This window comes from Gekko japonicus, unplaced genomic scaffold, assembly GCF_001447785.1.
Source record: "Gekko japonicus isolate JY-2015 unplaced genomic scaffold, Gekko_japonicus_V1.1 scaffold65, whole genome shotgun sequence".
Taxonomy (NCBI): domain Eukaryota; kingdom Metazoa; phylum Chordata; class Lepidosauria; order Squamata; family Gekkonidae; genus Gekko; species Gekko japonicus.
In genome coordinates, this window is record NW_015165832.1 from 669,053 (window position 1) to 690,368 (window position 21,316).

The window sequence follows — 21,316 nt, forward strand, 5'->3', positions numbered from 1 at the left end:
CAATTTAAAACTCCTGCTACCTCTGGCCACAGCTGCCGCCAGAGCCCCTCACTATCATACCAGCATTTTAACTACAAGCGCCTTCGTTGCTGCAAACAGAGGCCTCGCAGGCACTCATGAGTACATGAGGTGGTCACACAGTCGCAGCACTGGCCCCTCAAATCCAGTGTCATTGACTCATATGAGCAATGAGCCTCTACGAGAAGTCTTTCCCAGCCCTGCTACCCAAGACACTTTTATTTGCCACAGATTAATCCTGGGACCTTCTGCTTGTCAACCAAGCATTCAACCCTAAAGCACAATAAATCACTTTTAAACTTTTATAACCTGACTCTTTTAAAACACTTTACGCTGTGGATGGACAGCTACACAAAATACTCACATTACGTACATAAAATGCATCCTTTCAAAGTCTTTCTACTGTCGCAGTCCTTCTTTCATTCCAGTAGATGCTCATGGCCATTACCTAAAAAAACCCCCTTTTTTGGTGTCAAGTCACAGCCAACTTATGGTGTTTTCAAGGCAAGAGGTGTTTAGAGGTGGTCCTGCCACTGCCTGCCTCTGCATAGCGAGTCCGGACTTCCTTGGTGGTCTCCCATCCAAATACTGACCAGTAGTGACCAGTGTTCCCTCTAAGCTGAGTTAGTGTGAGCTAGCTCAGTTTTTTTAGCCCCCAGCTCACAGATTTTTGTCTTCGCTCAGGAAGGATAGCTCCAGAGCAAATTACTTTATGCAGTAGCCAAATAGCTCGCTCACAACTTTAATGCCAGTAGCTCACAAAGTAGAATTTCTGCTCACAAGACTCCAGAGTTTAGAGGGAACATTGGTAGTGAGTGACCTTGCTTAGCTTTCAAGATGTGACATGATTGGGCTACCCTCAGCTATCCAGGCCACAGCACCTCACCTTTTACTGATGTTATAGTCTTAAAATATCACCTCTGTAAAAATCCTGCTTGAGGTTTACCCCATATTGTTAACCATGCACCATAAGAGGTTTCATCCAATATAAGCTTTTTTTAAAAAAAAGAATTTATTTCATCCCATGATCTTGTATGACTTTACATTTGTCCTTTCTTTTTAAAAGAACTTGATTTTCATTCAAGGTAAAGGTCAAGGTCTCCCTTGCTCAAAAGCCAGTCGAATCCGACTCTAGGGTTGCGGTGCTCATCTCCGTTTCAAAGCCGAAGAGCCAGCGCTGTCTGAAGACGTTTCCATGGTCATGTGGCCGGCATGACTAAACACCAAGGCACACGGAACGCTGTTACCTTCCCACCGAAGTGGTACCTATTTATCTACTTGCAATTTCTTGCTTTCGAACTGCTAGGTTGGTAGGAGCTGGAAGTAGAGATGGGAGCTCACTCCGTCATGTGGCACCCAGGTCTCGAACCGCTGAACTACCGACCTTCCACAGCCTGCAGTTCAGCATCTTAACCACTTGAGCCACCGCAGCTCTAATGATTTTCATTAGCCTTCCCTTAAATCACTTTCTAGTATGATAGTTTATTTCCGTGATTACTGTGTTTAGCAGGTATTAATGAAATTGAAGGACAAGTGAGGACTGGGGGTGGGGGGGAGTTGCATACACTATACTGCCTATCATTCAGGTGCTTAATAAATAATAAATTTTTAGCCCAAACAGGAGAACAGTTCAGTGTCAAGTCCTCACGCAGTACCCATATAAACCATAAGCACTGGCCATAATGCACTGCAAGCATTTAACTCCTGAAATGCAGAGATCAACCACAAAGAAGCTCTTCTGATTATCACCAGCTGGTGTCTTACAACTCCAGCTGACATCAAGTAGTAACTCCTTGCCAAGTATTAACATGATTAATGAAGGGAAAACACACACAAATTATGCTGTGCCCTTTTGACTAATAGATTTGGCTGTTTATATGAAACCTTAGAACAGGGTGTCACACTATAAAACTAGAAACAGATTTTGAGAGGTGGTATAGCGTAGTGGCTGAGACGGAGCCGTACACCAGGAATTCCCCAGTTTGAATTTCATCCCTCCCCTAAATTAGCTGAGAGTTACATGCTTCTAAACCCATTGACTCCAATGAACTTGGAAGGGTAGTAAGATTACCTTAGGAGTACACTGTAGGCAACTACTAGCAAGTAACTTTCCCCCAGGTTTAGAACAAGGTAAATTGTGTGGGAAGAACCATAGCTCACTACGGGAACACAAACCCAGCCCCAGCAGTTGCTATGGCAGGAACGTGGCAGGGCTGCCCAGCTTGATATTGCTACAGAAACTGCCATTTTGTTTAGACTAATGCTCACACTCCAACATCAGCACTAAGGCTTGAGGACACTGTCTGGCTTGCCTACTATGTACCTTTTAGTGCCATCACCCTCTCAGCTCACCAGTTGGGCACCCCAAAAAAAAAAGGAACCAACAGACCCTCCCCTGAAGATAAATGCAGCACTCTCTCTCTCCTTCATGTTGACAGTAAAAATGACTGTCTGGTACAGGGTACATTTTGCATAATGTCTCATGACCAAACCCTAATAGTTCTAGTTAGAGGATCTTGGGTGACAAACTGGAAAGACCTCCGCCTGAACCTCTGCAGATGCTGCTGCAGGCAAGGGTAAACTATACTGAGCTTTTTTAAAATTAAGAAGAGATTAGATTTATACCCCCCACCTTCACTTGGGAGTCTCAGAGCAGCTTACAGTCCCCTTTCCCTTCCCCTCCCCACAACAGACACCCTGTGAGGAAGGTGGGGCTGAGCTGAGAGAGCTCTGAGAACTGCTCTGAAAAAACTGTGACTGACTCAAGGTCACCCAGCTGGCTGTACATGGAGGAGTGGGGAATCAAACCCGGTTCTCCCAGATTAAAGTCCACGCTCCTAACCACTACACCAAACTGGCTCTTGATATCTATGAATTCTTGATTTTTAATTTTTTTTATTTTAACTTTCAATTTATAGACCGCTCACCTCCTAAGGGCTCTGAGCGGTTTACATTTGTACAGCTACTAATTACTTTTTACTAGGGCCACACGCAATGTTGGGGAAGTGACAACCTATCAGGTACCCATGACAGGGTCTTAGTTGTTGTTTCTTGTTTTGCGGAGGTTCTTCAATCCGGGCGACAAAGCCTTGGACGCAGATCTTCTTTTTCCAGCCACAGCCACTCCTTTCGGGCGTGGGCCAACAGCGCCCGACAGCGCACGCTCCGCAGCCGACCTCTGTCCCTAATTGGCTCCGGCCTACCATGTTGCCCCGCCGCTGTGCTTCGCTGGCCAATCTCGGCTCAGGCTGCTCGACTCGACCACCGCCGCCATGTTTCGCTGCCGCCACGCTCCGCCGCCAATGCCACGCTCCGCCGCTCAGCCGCCACCACCATCACAAGGGAAGGAAGGGTGCCCCCCCCCTGCTCTGAGAGCAGGTACCCATTCATCTACTTGCCCATACGGGCTTTCGAACCGCTGGGTGGGCGGGAGCTGGGATATAGACCGGGAGCTCACCCCGGCCACGGTGGGACTCGAACAGCCGAAGCTGTTTGGTCAGATGGAATGCAGGCTTCATTTAAGGTTAGACCAATATGGAGCTAGATGAGCCATACCCAGGCTTGACTAGGCCTAAAGCAGTTTAGTAAAGCACACTATTATTCTTTATATTAAATTCTGGCATGTAAACATGTAGAAATTTAGCTTCCTGTGCCAGGGTGACCGTTTGTAGCTGTTGTAGCTCCAGGACCCATATTCCTGTAGATGTTCTACATCTTTGCTCACACTACAGCCCTTAAAATAGGATCCCTTTTTTCCTGTTAAGCTGGTTGTTCTCAGCTCTCAAGACTACAGAGGGAAGCTTTAAAAACAAACCTATAACCATTCAGAAACCCCAAAGTTAAAAAAAGTTGCTAGCAAAAGAAACCTTTCTAAAACGTTCACGCTATAAGCTAATTTTGTGATTTTGGTGGCCTGTAGTTTTGGAACATCTGAGGCTTGCAATCATGACGAGTTCTTCATAAACCTGTTGTTCACTGCTGCCAAGCCAGACCTCAAACCCTAAATAGCTCAGGCCAAAGGAAACCAGTGCAATCCAAGTTAAAACGAGTTGGAAAATGTGCTTTAAATGTGTAGAGCAATAAAAAGGTGCCAGTTCTGCTGCACTGGCCAACACAAATACAGCGCTCAGGATGCTGAAACTACATCCTCTTGATCCGCAGAATAGTAGAACGCTGCCGGTAGACACCGTTGGCCTGAAGATTAAGCCAACTTTATCTCTTTATTTTGTACAGTTCTGAATTTTGTTTCCAAGAACCAAATTTTATTCTTTCTGCAGATATTGGGAAAATAAATGCCCAGGGAACTGTGACAATGAGGTAGGGATACAGCTCACATCCCTCATGCCATGCAGTCACAGAGCATGAAGGTTCCTGCTCAATTATCCTCCAGCTGTTGGAATTTCACTAGGCACTGCTAATGTATTCTCTATCATATTCTCAATCGTCTTCACAGCCATGAGGACCAGAAATTTGTGTTCAAGGAAGGAGGTGGAAAAACACAGAAGAGAGACCTGGATATTTTCACGACCCTGAGTTCCGTTCCAGGTTCTGTCTTCTGATTTGGCAACCTTGGAGGCACACTATCCAGTCATATCTACAGCACACTATGCGTGAGAACAAGAGCACCAACAAAGCATTTCTATAGTATTATTCGCTGTTTTTGGTGTAATGCTGCGCCCAAATACACTTCATTGTCCTTGCAGCTTACAGCACACAATCATGACCACTTCTTTCCGTATCTGCTGCATGACCCCAACTACATAACCTGTGGTATAAACTGAAAAACAGGAATGATGCATTTCAGAGAAAGGATCTGGGAGCACAACTATATTCCCCATATCCTCTGTCTTGCATAGTACCCACAGAGCACTGAGGCAGAACCCGCTACTAATATTCAGAAGTAACTCTCGAAGCGTATGGCGATGACAGTATGCAACAGGAGAAGATTTCATTGAACCTGAGACTAGATTTTCCCCCCTCATTTTTCTAAATCAAAAAGTCTAGTAAAGTACAGTGGACAGGCACATTAAGCTGACCATTTAAAATCTTACTGAACATTGTATACCCCATTGTACTAGTTGTAGAAAAAATATCAGCTTTCAATTTAAAATAAACACACACACACACACACGGAAACCTAGGCTTCCCTCCAAAAATCACCAGTAAGAACAACAATCATAAAGAAATGGGAAGGATGTTTATAGGTCTCTTAGGCTCACAAAGCAGAGTTTTGCAGGCCTAAAAAGTTAGGATTCCTGGTAATAATCCAGTGTGCAGTTCTACAATCCCTTTTAATGTAGCACAAATGCTGAGCTGGCAGCAGTATAAAAATATCTTCTGAACAGCGCTGCTGCTTGCAGTATTTTTTAAATGCTTCAGGCCTTTTCGCTCCAAGGTACAGCTTCTTCTTAGCTTTCAGTCCTTCGCTTTATAAAAGAAGCTGGATCCTCCCCAAAACAAGAGCTCAGGTCCACGTGTTGATTTAGGAGTCATTTCTTCCACTTCTGCTTTGGGGCTTTATTCTTAAATCTCTTCTCCTGTTTTGGTCCTATTACACCTTCTGATTTTCTTTTTTTGTCACTGAAGAAAACATAAAAACCCAGGAAGTGAAGTAAATATACCACCACTTGGCACATTCTGCACCAAGATTCTGCATTAAAAAAAAATTCTGCAACCCAGGGGTCATTTCCTGCAGGAGCGCACAGGAGCGGAGCTCCAGCAATAAAGAGCCCAGGGAGAAGGCACATGCAACAAGTCCCACCCCCTGCTCCCAGCAGACCTCAGTCAGAGCAAGAAGCTGCCAGGTAAGTTGCAGAGCTCCCCCTGGCCCAAAACAGTCCAGTGGCACCTTTAAGACCAAGTTTTATTCAGGTACAAGCTCTCCCTCCTCTGTTTTATTGGCTTGTTTGTTGTGTATATTTAGCTTTTTTTTTTTTTTGCATTCTCCAATTTCGGTAATCCAGTTTTTATGCATTGTTTGTATGTATTATACTGTTACATTATTGTTTAATCGTGTGATCCCCCTGAGTCTCTGTGATAAAATCAGGATATAAATAAAGTAAATACATACATAAAAATGGCAGGGCATATTTAAAGAATCTAATATTACAGTGACCAAGTCAGTCATATGCTGCATTTAACCAGCAAGAAGTGTCATGGTGGTTGCTCCACCCAACAAAGAGGTACACCTGGCTGGCTTCATGGAAACAAAATACTGGCAAAAAGTTTCTCGGGAATCAACCATCACTACCAAGAACCCATAGGGGAGCCAAGCTGGTATATACCTTCCCCCTAAATTGAATGTTACATTATTGTTTAATTGTGTGATCCCCCTGAGTCTTTGTGATAAAATCAGAATATAAATAAAGTAAATACATACATACAAATGGCAGGGCATATTTAAAGAATCTAATATTACAGTGCCCAAGTCAGTCATACACTGCATTTAACCAGCAAGAAGTGTCATGGAGGTTACTCCACCCAACAAAGAGGTACACCTGGCTGGCTTCATGGAAACAAAATACTGGCAAAAAGTTTCTCGGGAATCAACCATCACTACCAAGAACCCATAGGGGAGCCAAGCTGGTATATACCTTCCCCCTAAATTGAAGGACAGGAACCATTTCAAGACAGTGTGTTAACATCCAATTCTTCCAAGTGAACTCTCACAGAACAGAGACCTCCCATCTTACTACGAGGAAATTTGACAAATGGCTCTCTAAGTCAGTAATAAGCTAATATTCAATAATATTTAATAAGAGGCACAGCTAAAGAGTTCTACAGCACAACAAGGAACATAATTCTTGTGCTACAGAATAATCCCAATTACTTCACTATCTTTCTCTGACCAGGAAAGAAGAGAAGGAAACACACCGGGGAATGTATCAGTTCACTTTCTTCACTGCCGTCCATTTACTTCTTCAGCTGGATATTATTGCTGAGATGCTAGATATACTAGGTAGGACACACCCCTGAATTCCCTGCTGCACTAACCTTTTCAGACTGACAATGGAAGCATTCTGTCCTGCTTTGGTCAGCACTTCGTTCCATTCTTCATCATCGCCTCTGATGACATATCTGAATGGGAAGCAGAGATTTTTAAAATCCTTTCAAACGGATCAATTAGTTCAGGAAAGATTAATTATGTTGCTTTCCAGAAACAAAAGGCTGGGATCAAAGCTAGCAGTTGTGTATGCAACAGGCTAAAATAATCTCATTGATACTTGTTTTTCCACCAAGGGAGCTACCAGTTTGGTGTAGTGGTTAAGTGTGTGAACTCTAATCTGGGAGAACCGGGTTTGATTCCCCACTCCTCCACCTGCAGCTGCTAGATGACCCTGGGCAACCCATAGTTCTGTCAGAGCTGTTCCCTCAAGGACAGTTCTCTCAGAGCTCTCTCAGCCCCGCCTACCTCATAAGGTGTCTGTTGTGGGGAAGGGAGGGGAAAGGAGTTTGTAAACCGCTCTGAGGCTCCAAGTGAAGGGCGGGGTATAAATCCAATCTCTTCTTCTTCTACCACTGAGCGGGAGATATTTTGCAGAATGATTACTGATCAGTGAAGGGACAGATTCTCCAAAACAAACTAAGTGTAACAGATTAAGACTGCCCAGACACACAGGATATTCAACTTCAGTAGCCTCTGAAATGGGAGAGGAAAGCCACAGATCTTCATTTTGGCTCTCCTGATATTCAAGCTGTGTCTACATGCTACAAACGACCTTCCAGAACTTAAGAATAATTTAAGACCACCACAAAGGGGGGGGGGGGGGGAGATCCACAGCAAGAGCCACACAGCAGTCAGGAAAACAAGATTCAAGTCCAGAAGCACCTGAATGACCAACCAGACTTTGTGGGGAATAAGCTTTTGAGGGTCTCAAAGTTCTCTTTCTAATGATGGGAGCTCTGACTCTCTAAGGTTTATACTCCAACCACCCTGTTGGCCTCTAAGGTGCTCCTGAACGCCAATCTTGCTCTTGTACCACAGACCAACAGAATTACCCAACAGAAACTATCTTCAGAGTAGTCTGGAGCAGTGTTCCCTCTAAGCTGAGTTAGTGTGAGCTAGCTCACAGTTTTTTAGCCTCCAGCTCACACATTTTTGTCTTCGCTCAGGAAGGATGGCTCCAGAGCAAATTAATTTATGCAGTAGCCAAACTGCTCACTCACGACTTTAATGCCAGTAGCTCACAAAGTAGAATTTCTGCTCACAAGACTCCACAGCTTAGAGGGAGCATTGGTCTGGAGAGAGACTTGTTTAACATCCCCCCCCCCCAAAAAAGGGGGGCTCTGGCATCCCCTTTCCAATGAAACACTACCCCTTAATTTCTGTCCTTTCTTGATATGGCTTCATGGAAAACAATGGAAATGTAGGCCTTTGGCACCAGCAAACCTACCTCGGCAATGCAGCAGAAGACAACATGTCTCCTGCTAGATACCTTTTTATGTGGTGAGATTTCAAGTGTAATGTGAACTTTTTTCAAAAGTTGGGGAAACAATCAATGTCTGTCCTGAATTACGTGAAGCCTATCAGGCTGGCTTAATGAAACCTCTAGCTTCCTAGTCTGTTTAGAACCCTATATCAACATGTCAATCTGCCTTTGCCAACACACTACCTCATGCCTCCCCATTTGCAGGCAGCCAATCAATGCTGATACCAAAACAAGACTTGTGTTTCCTGAAGCATTCTTGGTCTTAAGGGATGCTGTGGCAAAGTGGTTTAGGCCTATCAAGCTCCATCTTCTGGAAACAAGCTATTTAGTAAAATGGAGGTGTGGAAGGGGTGCTTACTGTGAAAGGTTGAGGTCTTTCAGCTTCCCAATCTCTTGCTTGTGTTTCTTCTGAAACTCTTTTGCGGCTTCTTCCTACACGGGGTGGGGGTGGGGGGGAGAACAACTTTACATATAACATACACTGAATAGTTCCATCTTATGAAGATCATACAAAATCCTACCAGGCAACAGAAAGTTGGTCACTCAGTGTCAACACCCCAGGGGATGTTTGCTGGTTAATGTATTTTATACACCTATCTATTTTAAGTGAAACCTGATCATGTCAAAGAAGACTGTCCTACCAAAATACCCCCAGCACTATGAACTAAATTACATGCCACATAGCAAGAAGGCTGATAACATACATTTTCTACAGAAGAAAAGACCAGCATTCTATTATGCAGAATGATCAGCCAGATTTCTCTGGCCAGGATGGCAGCAACTTTCCCAGTTGCCCCAATATCTGGACATTTTCATCCTGAATGACCACCAGTGATTGACTTACTGTCCATGGACTGTGAATTAAAGTGCTATTTCTCTGGTCTGAGGGGGGTAAAAAAATACCAGTCACCCTGAAGCTCTAATATCTGAAATCTTAAGAGAATAAAATTACCAAATCTTCATTTAATGATTTCAGGGTTGGCTCCATTACAACTTCCTTTGTTGCTGCCATCTGCTCTTCCACAGCATTTTCCTGGATAGTGTTGAATAACTGGAGAAAAGAACAACCAAAGAGTGATGGAACTTACTTCCCTCTTCCGAGTAAAATGCTTTACATAACGTACAGGCCACGTGCTACAAGACTTCTGCAGCATTTCCCCTTCCCATTAGTTGACATTCTGTAACATTTCACCTTGACTGATGACACTTTAAAAGTAAGTTTCATAAAGATGAAACTTGAAGGATCTGACATAGGTAGTACCACTGTCCCTTGGGAATTACCAGTTTGCAGCCAAACTGCAGCTCCCTAATCAGTAGAAAACCAGGATCTCAATTTATATACCCAACTTGGGGAACAGGAATCCTGCTTTCCACTATCCCATTCAGGCTCAAATTAAGGGTGAAAGTCATGCACAAGTTCCCTCCAACTACCTCCTAGACAGTAAGAAAGAAGCTTGGACTTGTGTGAAGCATTTTGAGCCTGCGTGCGGGGAGGGCGGGGTATAAAATAAATAAATAAATAAATAAACAGCAGGAAGGAAAATGGGTGAGCAACCCCCCCCCCCGATTCCCCCACCAAAGGCACAGAGGAAAATTAAATGCACATTAGCTAATTAGAGTTCCAGAAACAGTTTATCCAAGTCTTAAAAACCACTGTGGCAAACCCCAAAGTACACTGCTGATATAAAGTGTATGGTCAAAGCAAATTCCAAGTTGTACCTAAAATTTCCATAGCTCTAATGATGAAGCCTTCCTTCATTACAAAAGACATTTCACTGGTGGACTATGCCTCTTCCACTGAAGCCAGACACCCTGCATTAGAAGGTGGCTCTATATTGGATAGGGTCTTTCAGCACAGGATCTTAACTCTACCATTTTCTACTACTTGGTTAATTTTGAGATTTCACCAGTCCTCCTAAAAATGACTGTTACCTGAACAACTTTGCGGATTATCCTGTTAAAGAGACCCATCAGCTGACCACCAGGCAGTTCTATCTCTTTCTCCAATTGATCCACAGATTTGTGCTGCAAGCCGATCCCAAGAAGAAGAGCCTGTTTAAAAGAAAAAGAAGATGTTCTTTCTTTGATTCGATATGACAAAAATGCTGCATTTGGGCAGGAAGAACTGGCCTCTTCAGCTACCCCATTTACTGACACACACAATGTATTGAAACAATTCTAATATAGGCACCCTCCTCGGAGGACACAGACTGGAATGCAAGTATGCCATTATCAAGAGAGAGGAGCTAAATTAATACGGCTATCACAAGGAAAAACTGGTGTATAGATAAAAAATAAGGTACCTACAGACTGTGTAGCAGAAAGGGTTATGTCTCCAAGCTGGCTGAGAAAGTACATCCTCGAGATAGTAGGGATCATGTCCATAATTAGATGATAATCGACCATGTTCCTTGAATACATCTCTAGTCTCTTCAGATCATATGGAATAAAAACAGCTTCTAATTCACTACGGCTGATTGCTGTGAGACATGAATTATTTGAAAAGTGGGGAAAAAACAGAGATTATATTTGCTACAGAGAACCAGATATTCAAAATCATACCACTTCCTCCAAATCTTTGGATTTTTGTTGTTAAGAAGAGGAGAAACAATTTCTTCTTGAGGGAAGAGCAAGAAATAGGGAAAACAGGGAGCAGATAAGTGAATATACAAATGAAAAAATTCTAAGTGGGGCTACTATTGCAGGTTAGGGTTAATGTGGATACTGGGCCTGAAAAGCTTGATGACCTCGGGCATAAAAATATCAGTATTCCTGAATACTAGTATTGGTATTGTATTGGTATTCAGCTAAATATTCAGGAAGCCCGAATTTATTCGGCTCCATTATACCCTATGGGGACTGTCCCCACAGTGTATAATGGAGAATTTCATCAGATTTTATTTGGGCATGGCTATTTCAGGAGCCGAATACAGATCTCTGAGGTATTTTTTTAGTATTTATTCAGCTTGGTATACACCGAACACACACCCCTACGAAATACTATGAAGACCCACCAACTGCATTTTCCGGGGCTCAGCTTTATTTACTTATTTTACAAAATTTATACTCCACCTTTCTACCCTCATAAAGCCCACCAAGATAAACTAACAGATTAAACATATGTAATAAACTCACATCTTAAAAACAATTAAAGCACATCATTAAAAACAGATCTAAGGCATACAGAAAAACATAAAAACAACAATACAACATTGGGCAGGAAAGATGGTTCACCAAGGGAACACCAATGGAACAAAAAAGTTTTCACTCGCTGGTGGAAGATGGCAATGGAAGAAACCAGACAAATCTCCCTGGGAAAGAGAGATCCAGAGTTCTGGTGCCATGACTGAGAAGGCCCTCTCCTGGGTTGCCACCTGCTGAGAAGGGAGGGGCACCTGAAGCATGATGCATAATGCAGGAATAACATTGTAATGGTAACACAGGTTCATGAGAGAGAAGGCAGTTCTTCAGCTATGTTAGTCCCAAACTACATAGGGTTTTAAAGGTCAGAACCAGCATACTGAATTGCAACCAGAAGCATATTCAGAACCAATGTAGATGGGCCAAGACTGGAGCAATATGATCCCTATGACCCACTCCAGTCAACATCCTGGCTGCAGCATTCTGTGCCAATTAAAGTTTCCAAACACTTCTCAAGGGCAGCCCTGCACAGAGTGCATTGTAATAATCTAATCTAGTTGTAACCCAGGCCTGGGAAAAGCTGCAGCTGGCTAAACCAATTGAGACTGAAAAAGGCACTCCCAGCCACCACTTCCACCTGCTTATCCAGTGGTGGCCCTGGCTCCAAGAGCACCAGCCTACAAACCTGCTCCTTAAAGGAGTGTGCAACCCCATGCAGAAGTAACACCTTAAACCCTGGGTCAGACATTTCACTCACTTTAATCTTGCCAGGGCTTCAGTTTATTAGCCCACATCCACTCCAAAACTAAAGTGGTCAGTTCAAGTACTTTGTAAGTAGCCCAAAGACCCACTACTTACGGGGTTGTGATTGCTGCTTGATGTTCCGATTCTGTAAAATATTCAAAGCTAATGAAGGAGAGAAAGTGCTAAACTGATATGACAAGAGAGACAGAAACCTCCTCCTAAAATCTGCAAAACAAGTGGAAAATAAAACGTTACCACTTAAGCCTTAAAGGATAGTTTATAACACTTAATCACAAACAACGCAGCCACTTCACAGACACTCTTAAGATGACTTTACTACCTTGATGTCATGTGGACAGTTACTGGTCTGAAATCATCACTATGGAAAGATCCACAGAGCTCAATAAGCTCAGATTTCTGGAAGAACAGTTCCCACATGACACTCAGGCAGCAAAATATGTTGTGCGAGACGATTTCCTGTTCCAAAATCAGTTTGAACCAGCCCCCAAATGTTGTCCTTAACCCGGTCACCTTTCCAGAAGGCAGTCAGCCAGCTCTCCTGCTCATTCTCCTCATCTTCATTCAGCTTCTTCAGCATTATGCAGAATGTTGTCCTTAACCCGGTCACCTTTCCAGAAGGCAGTCAGCCAGCTCTCCTGCTCATTCTCCTCATCTTCATTCCGCATCTTCAGCATGATTCAGGAATGCTCCCCAGTCAGATCATTCTAGAAATCAAGGCACAGTCCTTTGCTGCAACATTTTATGAGGCACTGTATTTTCAATAACCAACTGCTTTAAAAAAAGGTTGCTCTCAGGGAGAGGATTAGCATCAGTAGATGTCAAACAGTTAACCAGCATTTCACAGTAAAATGATAACTGCAAAGAACTTATAAACCACTACTGAAGTGACTGAAAGGAACTCCACCCCCAATAAACCAGCAGTTCTGATTCTAACACATTTATAGTAAACCTGTCAATTGCTTAAGATATTTTTTAGTTAAGTAGTCTGTTAAAGATACATAATATGCATGTTACCAAGACCTAAAAAAACCTTACTTTAGTAATACTAAAGCAAGGCAGTGTGCAATTACCTATAATGTAGTGCACAAAAGTTACCACACTGTTAGACAAGTTATTGCAGACATGTCCGAGCCCCAACAGCCTCCAAAATAAGCATACTTGTAATCCTACCACCCAATAAATTGCACCACCACAAATCAAGTTATATGATTAATGTTAACTAATCAGCTGGTTAAACTGAGTAATGATGGCGATCCTAATTTAGACTGTCACTCTGTAGGGTAGGTCTATTAGGGTTTCTTTGGACCAGGAAATTCGACTTACTGGAGTCTGCCTCAGATAAACTGGTACAAATCCAGCTCGTTTCCAAAATCTAGTAAAAGAACAAACAAAGGAAATCTGACTGTATCTTAAAGCATACAAAGTTACTTTAAAGGTTATATAATCCATATATATTCAAGTTATGCACTCATTTTTGCAAACATCTGTGGCAGCCCTAGAAATTGCCTTGCCTTTTTTCCCCAATACATTTTTGGCACCACTTCCAAAGATGGCTTGTTTAGCTCTCCTTCAGTCTCAGTTGCCCTCACGGATGCCATCCAGAACCATGTCTGGTTGCCTAGAAAGTGCTGTGGCATCAGCATAGTCACTATGTGGTTCCTGACTGAGTAAAAGCAACCATGGGGCTAATGCAGGGAGGAGGAGGAACAAGAAGAAACAATGGCCATGTGAGTCACGTGAAGCTGCCTTATACGGAATCAGATCATTGGTTCATCAGGATTAGCACTGCCTACTCTGACTGGCAGCTGCTGTCCAGGGTCACAGGCGGAGGGTCTTCCACATTACCTACTACCGGCTCCTTTTAACTGGAGATACTGGGGGCTGAACCTGGGACCTTCTGCATACAAAGCAGATACTCTGCCACTGAGCCATGACCCTTCCTCCAAAGGGGACCCAACAAGAATCAAGTACAGGTAAATACTTCCAAAACTTTTCCAGAGGACCACTACTTTGGATTTGAAAATGGAAAATATTCTGACACAGGTGTGTTTATAATCCCCAGATATATGGGAGCCGCTCCATCCATGCAGTATCGGGCTCTTGTGCCGCTCCCTTTTGTTTTAGTAGGTCGTGCACCGGAGAACAGATTGTCTCAGCATACATTTATTCCATAAAAGCCAATCCAAGCAATTGTCCCAAGATAAGACATTGTTATAGATACACTTTGAATTAATTGGGGTTTTTTCTCAGCAAGGTCCATAGCTATAGTAGCAGCATTGGCAAAACCTTGGTGCCCTGTTGCCTCTTTCACACTAGAGCACAAACACAGGCGAACTCTTACTTGAGCAGCCTTGGTGTCAAGCCATAGGACACACCAAGGTAGTCGAGATTCTCTGCTTGCCTCTCACTCAGTTTGAGGAGGAGAGGAGGCAAGTCCTTCCGGGGCGTCACAGCTTCTTCCAATAAACTGACAGCCTAAAGCAATAAGAGAACAGTCAGCTTAGCAGGAGAACAGGGATTGCTTAAGATCTGCCCCCCCCCCCAAATATTTTTATGGAGATGTGATATCACCATGCATCAAGAAATGCCAGTCAAGCAGAGTTTTCATACCTCGCTACTCACAGTAGCAATTTCTTTTGGCTTTTGGGCAATCTTTTCTTCCAAGCAAGGAAACTTGCCTTCATAGTACATCTGCAGCAAGCGCAAAGCTCTGCTGCCATAACCCATCTGGTAAAAGAAGTTTTGCATAAAAGGAGGACTATTTAAAGAGAAGAGCTCTGAAAGGACAACCATTCAAGACAGTTCAACATTCCTTCTCCACGCATAGATGCGGGATCACTCTTGCTTTACAGAAGCAGCAATAAGCACAGTTGGTAACAAGTTACAGGAGGTGCATCCACTTCTTAACTGCACTGGCACCTAAGGATGTAATTTAACGTCTGAAGTGGGCAATTCCGCTAATACCTTTGGAATGCTATTAATGTCTTTTAAATAATCATTCCAAAGACTTTTTCTACAGAACCTGACAGATGCTTGATACCTGCAGCAGGGCACCACAGAAATTTCCAATCACTAACTAGTGTTCCTACTGACTAGTAGTGTGTGTGGCATACATTTCTGTCTTCCCCATATTTCTTTATACACACCCTAATTTATAAACTCTGTCTCCACCTGTTTTCTCACCTCTTCCCCCACAACAAGGGCTCAAGTTCTGCAAGTACACAAGTGCCATCATGGGGTATTCTTTTTAAAAAAAATGTTTTTATTGAATTTCACTATTAAAGCATACAACCAAACAAAATAATATTAAACAAATTAAACACAACTCGGTTAACCATTTTTTACATTATGATAGCTTCACAATATTTCTGGGACTAACAAAGCTGCCTATCCAGATATCCGTCACACACATGCATAACATTCCGCTTTCAACCCAAGCTGATTTACATAAAGGTGAGCATTCTTCTTTGAAGGGAGTCCTTCCTCTGCTTCACTACCTGACTATGATCCAAGCAAACAGCCTGAATTGCACAACACAAGTTATTCACTAGCCCTTATGAGCCCCAGTGATGAATCCACAGAAATTTGGTTTCTGGCCTGATTTTGAGAATGGCTTGGTCACCCTGTTGTGATCAAAGAGTGCTGTGTGAGAATTTTTGTGTATGTATGTGTTTTTATTCTGTGTAGTCACCTTGTGGGACATTTTGACAAGAAGAAGGCATACAAATACATTTTATTTATGCCTTAACATGTTGCTATTGGGCTGTCCTACAAAATATTACCATTTTCTGCACAAACCAGCCACACCTCCCAGAATTATTTTGATCTCAGTCTCGCAACAAGGTAAGTTACGGAAAACTGTAATACATTACCCCTTGATAATCAGGATGGACTGCAATGCGAACAACTCTCCCACCAGAGAGGCTACCAAAATCTGGATCCTGGAACTATAAAGAGATAAAGGGAAGATGGGTGGGGTGGGGTGGGGTGGGGTGTCATTCTGACTGAATTGAAGAGCATTCATGATGTAAGATGAGCCAAACAAGAATCAGCTGAGCAGCTGCTTTGTTACCTGCTCTGAAATGGTCCATGGAATAAGATCTCCTGATGCTTTCTTCCCTCTGGACAGGCTGTTCATAATGGACTGACGAGAGATCTCACCCTCTAAACACACCTGACAACAGCAAAGGGGAAATAAAGCCGAGAGTGGAGACCAGGTGCTGGAGTGCTGTGCTGCAATCAGCCACTGAAGGGGCTACAGGCATTTGATCGAACACAGCTCATCAGAAGTAATTATTATGGTACGCCTCAGCCAGTTCAGATTCCACTGAGTTCCCGTAAGAGAAAAATCCTCGTTTTGTAAGATTTAAAATGTTAAAGCTGCTTGTACAGTTTTTAATGAACAGGCTATTTTGTTTCTGTTACAAATTATACTAAAGTTATACATGACTGCAAATCTGTATTACATTGAGCCTTCAAAATAAACATGTGCTGCATCTAGTAAGGAAAGTATGTTCCCCTCTAGACTCCGCTCATCTGACCATGCTAACCCATGCTATGTAATCCTTAGGATTAACTATTGTAACATATTCTGTGTGCACTGTCCCTGAAGGCAACTAAAAAGCACCAGCTGGCATAAAATGCAGCCTCACATTTCCTCATGGGGTTGAGCTGATGTGGCCTTCCTTACACCCACACTGAGACAGCTGCACTGGCTGACTCTCTGCCCCCCTGGGCTCAATTCAAGATACCGGCTTAAACCTCCTCACAACCCAGTGCCCACTTGCTTGAAGGTTGGTCTCACCTGGTTATCAACTCTTTTAGATCTGCCAGAGAAAGAACCACTGCTGATTATCCCTTCTTTGCATCTAGTTTGATTGGCCACTCTGGAATGGCCTTCCAAAGACCATGTACCAAGTCCTGTCACTATCAGGAGAGAGACACTATTGACAGCCAGTTTGGTGTAGTGTTTAGGAGTGCAGACTCTAATCTGGGAGAACTGGGTTTGATTCCCCACTCCTCCACATGCAGCTGCTGGTGCGACCTTGGGTCAGTTACAAGTTGTCTCAGAGCTGTTCTCTCATGAGCAGTTCTCGAAAGAGCTCTCTCAGCCCCACCTACCTCACAGGGTGTCTGTTGTGGGAAGGGGAAAGGAGATTGTAAACCGCTCTGAGATTCCTTCGGGTAGTGAAGGGCAGGGTATAAATCCAATCTCCTCCTCCTCCCCTTTCTCTCCCCCTCCCCTCCTGTTTAAGAAAGGCCTATAAAAATTGATGGTGTCTGGAGGCATTTGTTTAAAGTAGTTGAAACTTTGATAATATTTGTCGAATTTAATAAATATATTTGGATTATCTCAGAATACTCTGTCTATGGGCGCATCTTTAGCCTTTTGGTGGTTTCATCCTGTTTAACTGGCCGCGGTGCATTTTAATTACTTACTGTAAGTCACCTTTAACCTTATTGTGCAGGCAGGATACAAATATTTTAAACAAAAACATGAATTGCAACTGCAGCAAACCTCAGTTTTTCATCATTAAGAAATCGATTTCTTCTAGAATTAATAAGGCAAGGTCTGGATTGGTGGGCAAGGGCTCAAATTGAATCTAGATATGTTAAAGATAGAAAATCTGGCTTTTATCTCAATGTGCATTTGAAAAATTGCTATGTACATCCAATGATAAGTTGATTAAGAAAGTGTATTTTTAATGAAAATGGAAGATGAAATGGTTAAAGACTGTATGGTTAAATTGATGCAAAATCTAGGTTATAATACTGATCTTGCACAGTGGAGTAAACTGTGGAAAGTGAATGTGAAAATAACTAAATCGGTTGCTTTAAAGAGAATCTGTATATGTTGTTTTACAGATGGTATTTAACACCAGATAGATTAGCTAAAATGTATAAAAAATAAGCCAAATAGCTGCTGGAAGTGCAAAAAACATGTGGGTATGTTCTACCATATGTGGTGGACGTGTGATATGTTACGCAAGTTTTGGGTTATGGTACATACCTATATACAGACAGTTTGGCAGACTTAAATTCTTTTTGACCAGAATTTTTTTTATTGAATTGTGTACCAGATGACTTTGATAAAAATCAAACATATTTTATAATTCCTGTAGTAACGGCAGCTAGAATTTAATGTGAATCCTATTGGAAACTTCCAACAATACCTTCTGAGCAAGATCTAATAGTGAAGACTATGGAAAGTGCAGAAATGGACAAATTGACTTTGATGTTAAAAGGGCAAATGGAAGAAGATTTTTGTTGGACTGTAGACTCCCTTTTACGACTGGATAAGAAAGAAATACAAAGATATGAACGTCTCAATATTATAAGATGAAGCATTTATGAACTTTTAAAATCTCACAGTCTCTTTGTAATGTGAAGTAAGTAGAGAAGACTTATATACAGAAGACTTATTATTTTTGTTTCCTTCCCCTTCCCCATTTCTGTATGCCCTAAAAACTCAATAAAACGTATTTATTTAAAAAAATGAAAGAAATCAATTTCTTCTAAACTGATATTGGAAAGATTGGAACTTAATGTACATCCTAACTGAAATACAATATGAATAAAGGCAGCATGCTTTGTGCTTTCTACTATGCTACAAGTTTTATAGCTAACGCCATCAATATACAAAACCAGACAACCAAAGCACACTGCCATATGTCTTTCTGCTGTTTCCTTTCCAAATTAGGACAAGTCACTTAAATGCACAAATGTTCTCTCTCTTACCTGAACAACAGCAAGGACTTCTGGCAAAGAATTCTGGGTAGGTGGAACTGGTGGCAGAAGGCAAAAGAGACGGTGGGCAGGAGCATCTGAAAGCATCTGGAGATCATTGGGAGAATTCTGGAACGACACAAGCACACTACAGAGTGAGTTCTCTAGTACATACTCCTATTTGTTCGCCTATAAAATGACAAGCAAGTACCCAGCAGTCCATGGGTGCACAGATCAGAGATCCTTCCCATATTCCCCACCCTCCAGCAGTCCCTTCTGACTCCAAGAAAATTGATTTGCTGGTGGATCCATGCAGTCTATTAACTATGCAGGTCACAGGGCAACATAAAGGAGGAATAAGAAAGTAAAATTACCCCCCCCCTTTCTCCATTGACTCAGCTGCTGTGAGAGCCAGAAGGGCAATGTTGCCCTTTCCCCCATTCAGCCCTCCCCCAACCCACATGGCTATCAGACTACACGGATCTTGCAACACTGGAAATCAGCCTTCCCATGTCAGAACTGACCGGAGGGGGGGGGGGAGAGACTCCATGGCTGTCAGTGTCTTCTGCTGATGGACTGTTGGATCTAACCCATCGTAACAATTGTTTTTGCATAAATAATTGTCTCAACAAACCTATAACCATTATCTACAATAAAGATACAGCAGTTATTCAGACTTATAAACACAGTATATACACTGGCTCGGAGCACATGGAATGGATCTCTCTCCCTGAGGTCTCCTGGGCCCTAACAAACTGCTTCAGAAGGCCAGGGAAGCCTTGGGAACTGAGCGGGATGTGGCACCAGGTGGCTGCAACAAGGAAAAATGGACAGAAATCCATCCCCTCATTTCTTGCATCAGTGCTCGCTTTGTTCACAAACAACCTCAAGCAAGATGGGAAGGAGTGATTTCTGCTGATTTCCTCTTCATGTTGCAGCTCACCCACCCCCTCCACCCCCACTCCCAAAGGTAACCCCCCCCCCCCAGCAGACTTTATGAACGGCTTTCAGGGAGCTTAGGAGGCTGTGAAAGAAAGGAAAGGGGAGAAAGATTTGTTCTGTGAATGTCTTCATTCAGAGTTGGCAGGATTTAACCCTTAAAAAGGGGGGGAGCTATAATGCACGGTTTGCTTTTCACCTCTTTAGACCTTTCAGCAGCCCATGTTTAGATGGAATGCCTTCCAATCAACTATTTCTTCAACATGTACAGGAAGCCTTGAAACCAGAATCCCAAACTAAACTGGCAGAGCCATCTTAAGCAGATTCACACTAATCTAAGTCCTTTGACTGTTATATTGAAGGCTATAAGAAATAAACTCTTGACAGCATCCTGTCAGAAGCGACAAAAGGGGACAGAGCAATTGGTGATTTGTCCTTCCACTCATTTATTTAAAATATATGCCCATAAAAACATTCAAAGTGGCTGTCCTGCCTGTGCTTCACTGTTCCCTGGCCCATTAGTCTAGGACTCCTCAAATTCCTGCCTAAAGTTTCCTAAATGCATTCTGCAAATTGCGTATTTTCTTCAGAAGGCAACTTGAACATCATGTTAGGCAACATCCTTCCTTCAGAAGTTACGGCATGTCCCAGTTATCAGCCCCATAACAGCTACAATGAATATCCATCAAGTAAAAAAGAAAAGCAAGGACCACTGTTCTCAGTAGATTTAACATTATAGGTGGGGATTTTTTTCTAGCTCTGCAAACAATTGAATGAGGAAACAAAAAGCGGGGGGGGGGACACACAATTTATGCCAAACATTTGATCTCACAGAGCTTTTACTGGACAGTTACCAACTGCCATTCCCCCAGAGGATTCCAACACAGGAAAAGAAACAGCACCACTAACCTTGTAGTGGGAGGCCACGTACAGAGCCATCAGCCTCTGAAGGAAAGCTTCCGATGCTCTGTGATAGCAGAAGAGGGTGTCTCTGTTCACATAATATCTAAATGCCACAGGTTAAGGGGAAACACTACTGGAAGAGGTCAGCCAGGGACATATTAGAATGTATCGGATCTATATCTACTGTACTGCACTGTGCTGAGTGCCTTTTGACAGTACTCACTAATAGACCATGGGAGAAGGTATCCTGGCTTACGAGCCCGTTCCATTTCCAGCAACCTATTCCTGATGCTGGGAAAGATTGAAGGTCAAAGAAGATGGGGACGGCAAAGGATGAGATGGTTAGACAGTGTCATAGATGCAACGAACATGAAATTGAGCAAACTTCAGAGGAC

The 21,316-nt window shown here is 42.8% G+C and overlaps 1 protein-coding gene across 1 annotated transcript in view; it reads right to left on the minus strand.

The window, feature by feature from the left end:
• Nucleotides 1-4,322: 4,322 nt before the first annotated feature.
• NAT10 (N-acetyltransferase 10 (GCN5-related)) overlaps nt 4,323-21,316 on the minus strand; it is a 43,049-nt gene continuing 26,055 nt past the window's right edge. The window contains 15 exon segments of the mRNA XM_015410860.1: nt 4,323-5,598; nt 7,012-7,095; nt 8,806-8,879; nt 9,400-9,498; nt 10,380-10,499; nt 10,755-10,927; nt 12,447-12,557; nt 12,961-13,057; nt 13,677-13,725; nt 14,695-14,828; nt 14,964-15,080; nt 16,226-16,300; nt 16,426-16,527; nt 19,092-19,208; nt 20,928-21,024. Coding sequence (XP_015266346.1) covers nt 5,508-5,598; nt 7,012-7,095; nt 8,806-8,879; nt 9,400-9,498; nt 10,380-10,499; nt 10,755-10,927; nt 12,447-12,557; nt 12,961-13,057; nt 13,677-13,725; nt 14,695-14,828; nt 14,964-15,080; nt 16,226-16,300; nt 16,426-16,527; nt 19,092-19,208; nt 20,928-21,024 — 1,540 coding nt within the window. The 3' untranslated portion in view covers nt 4,323-5,507.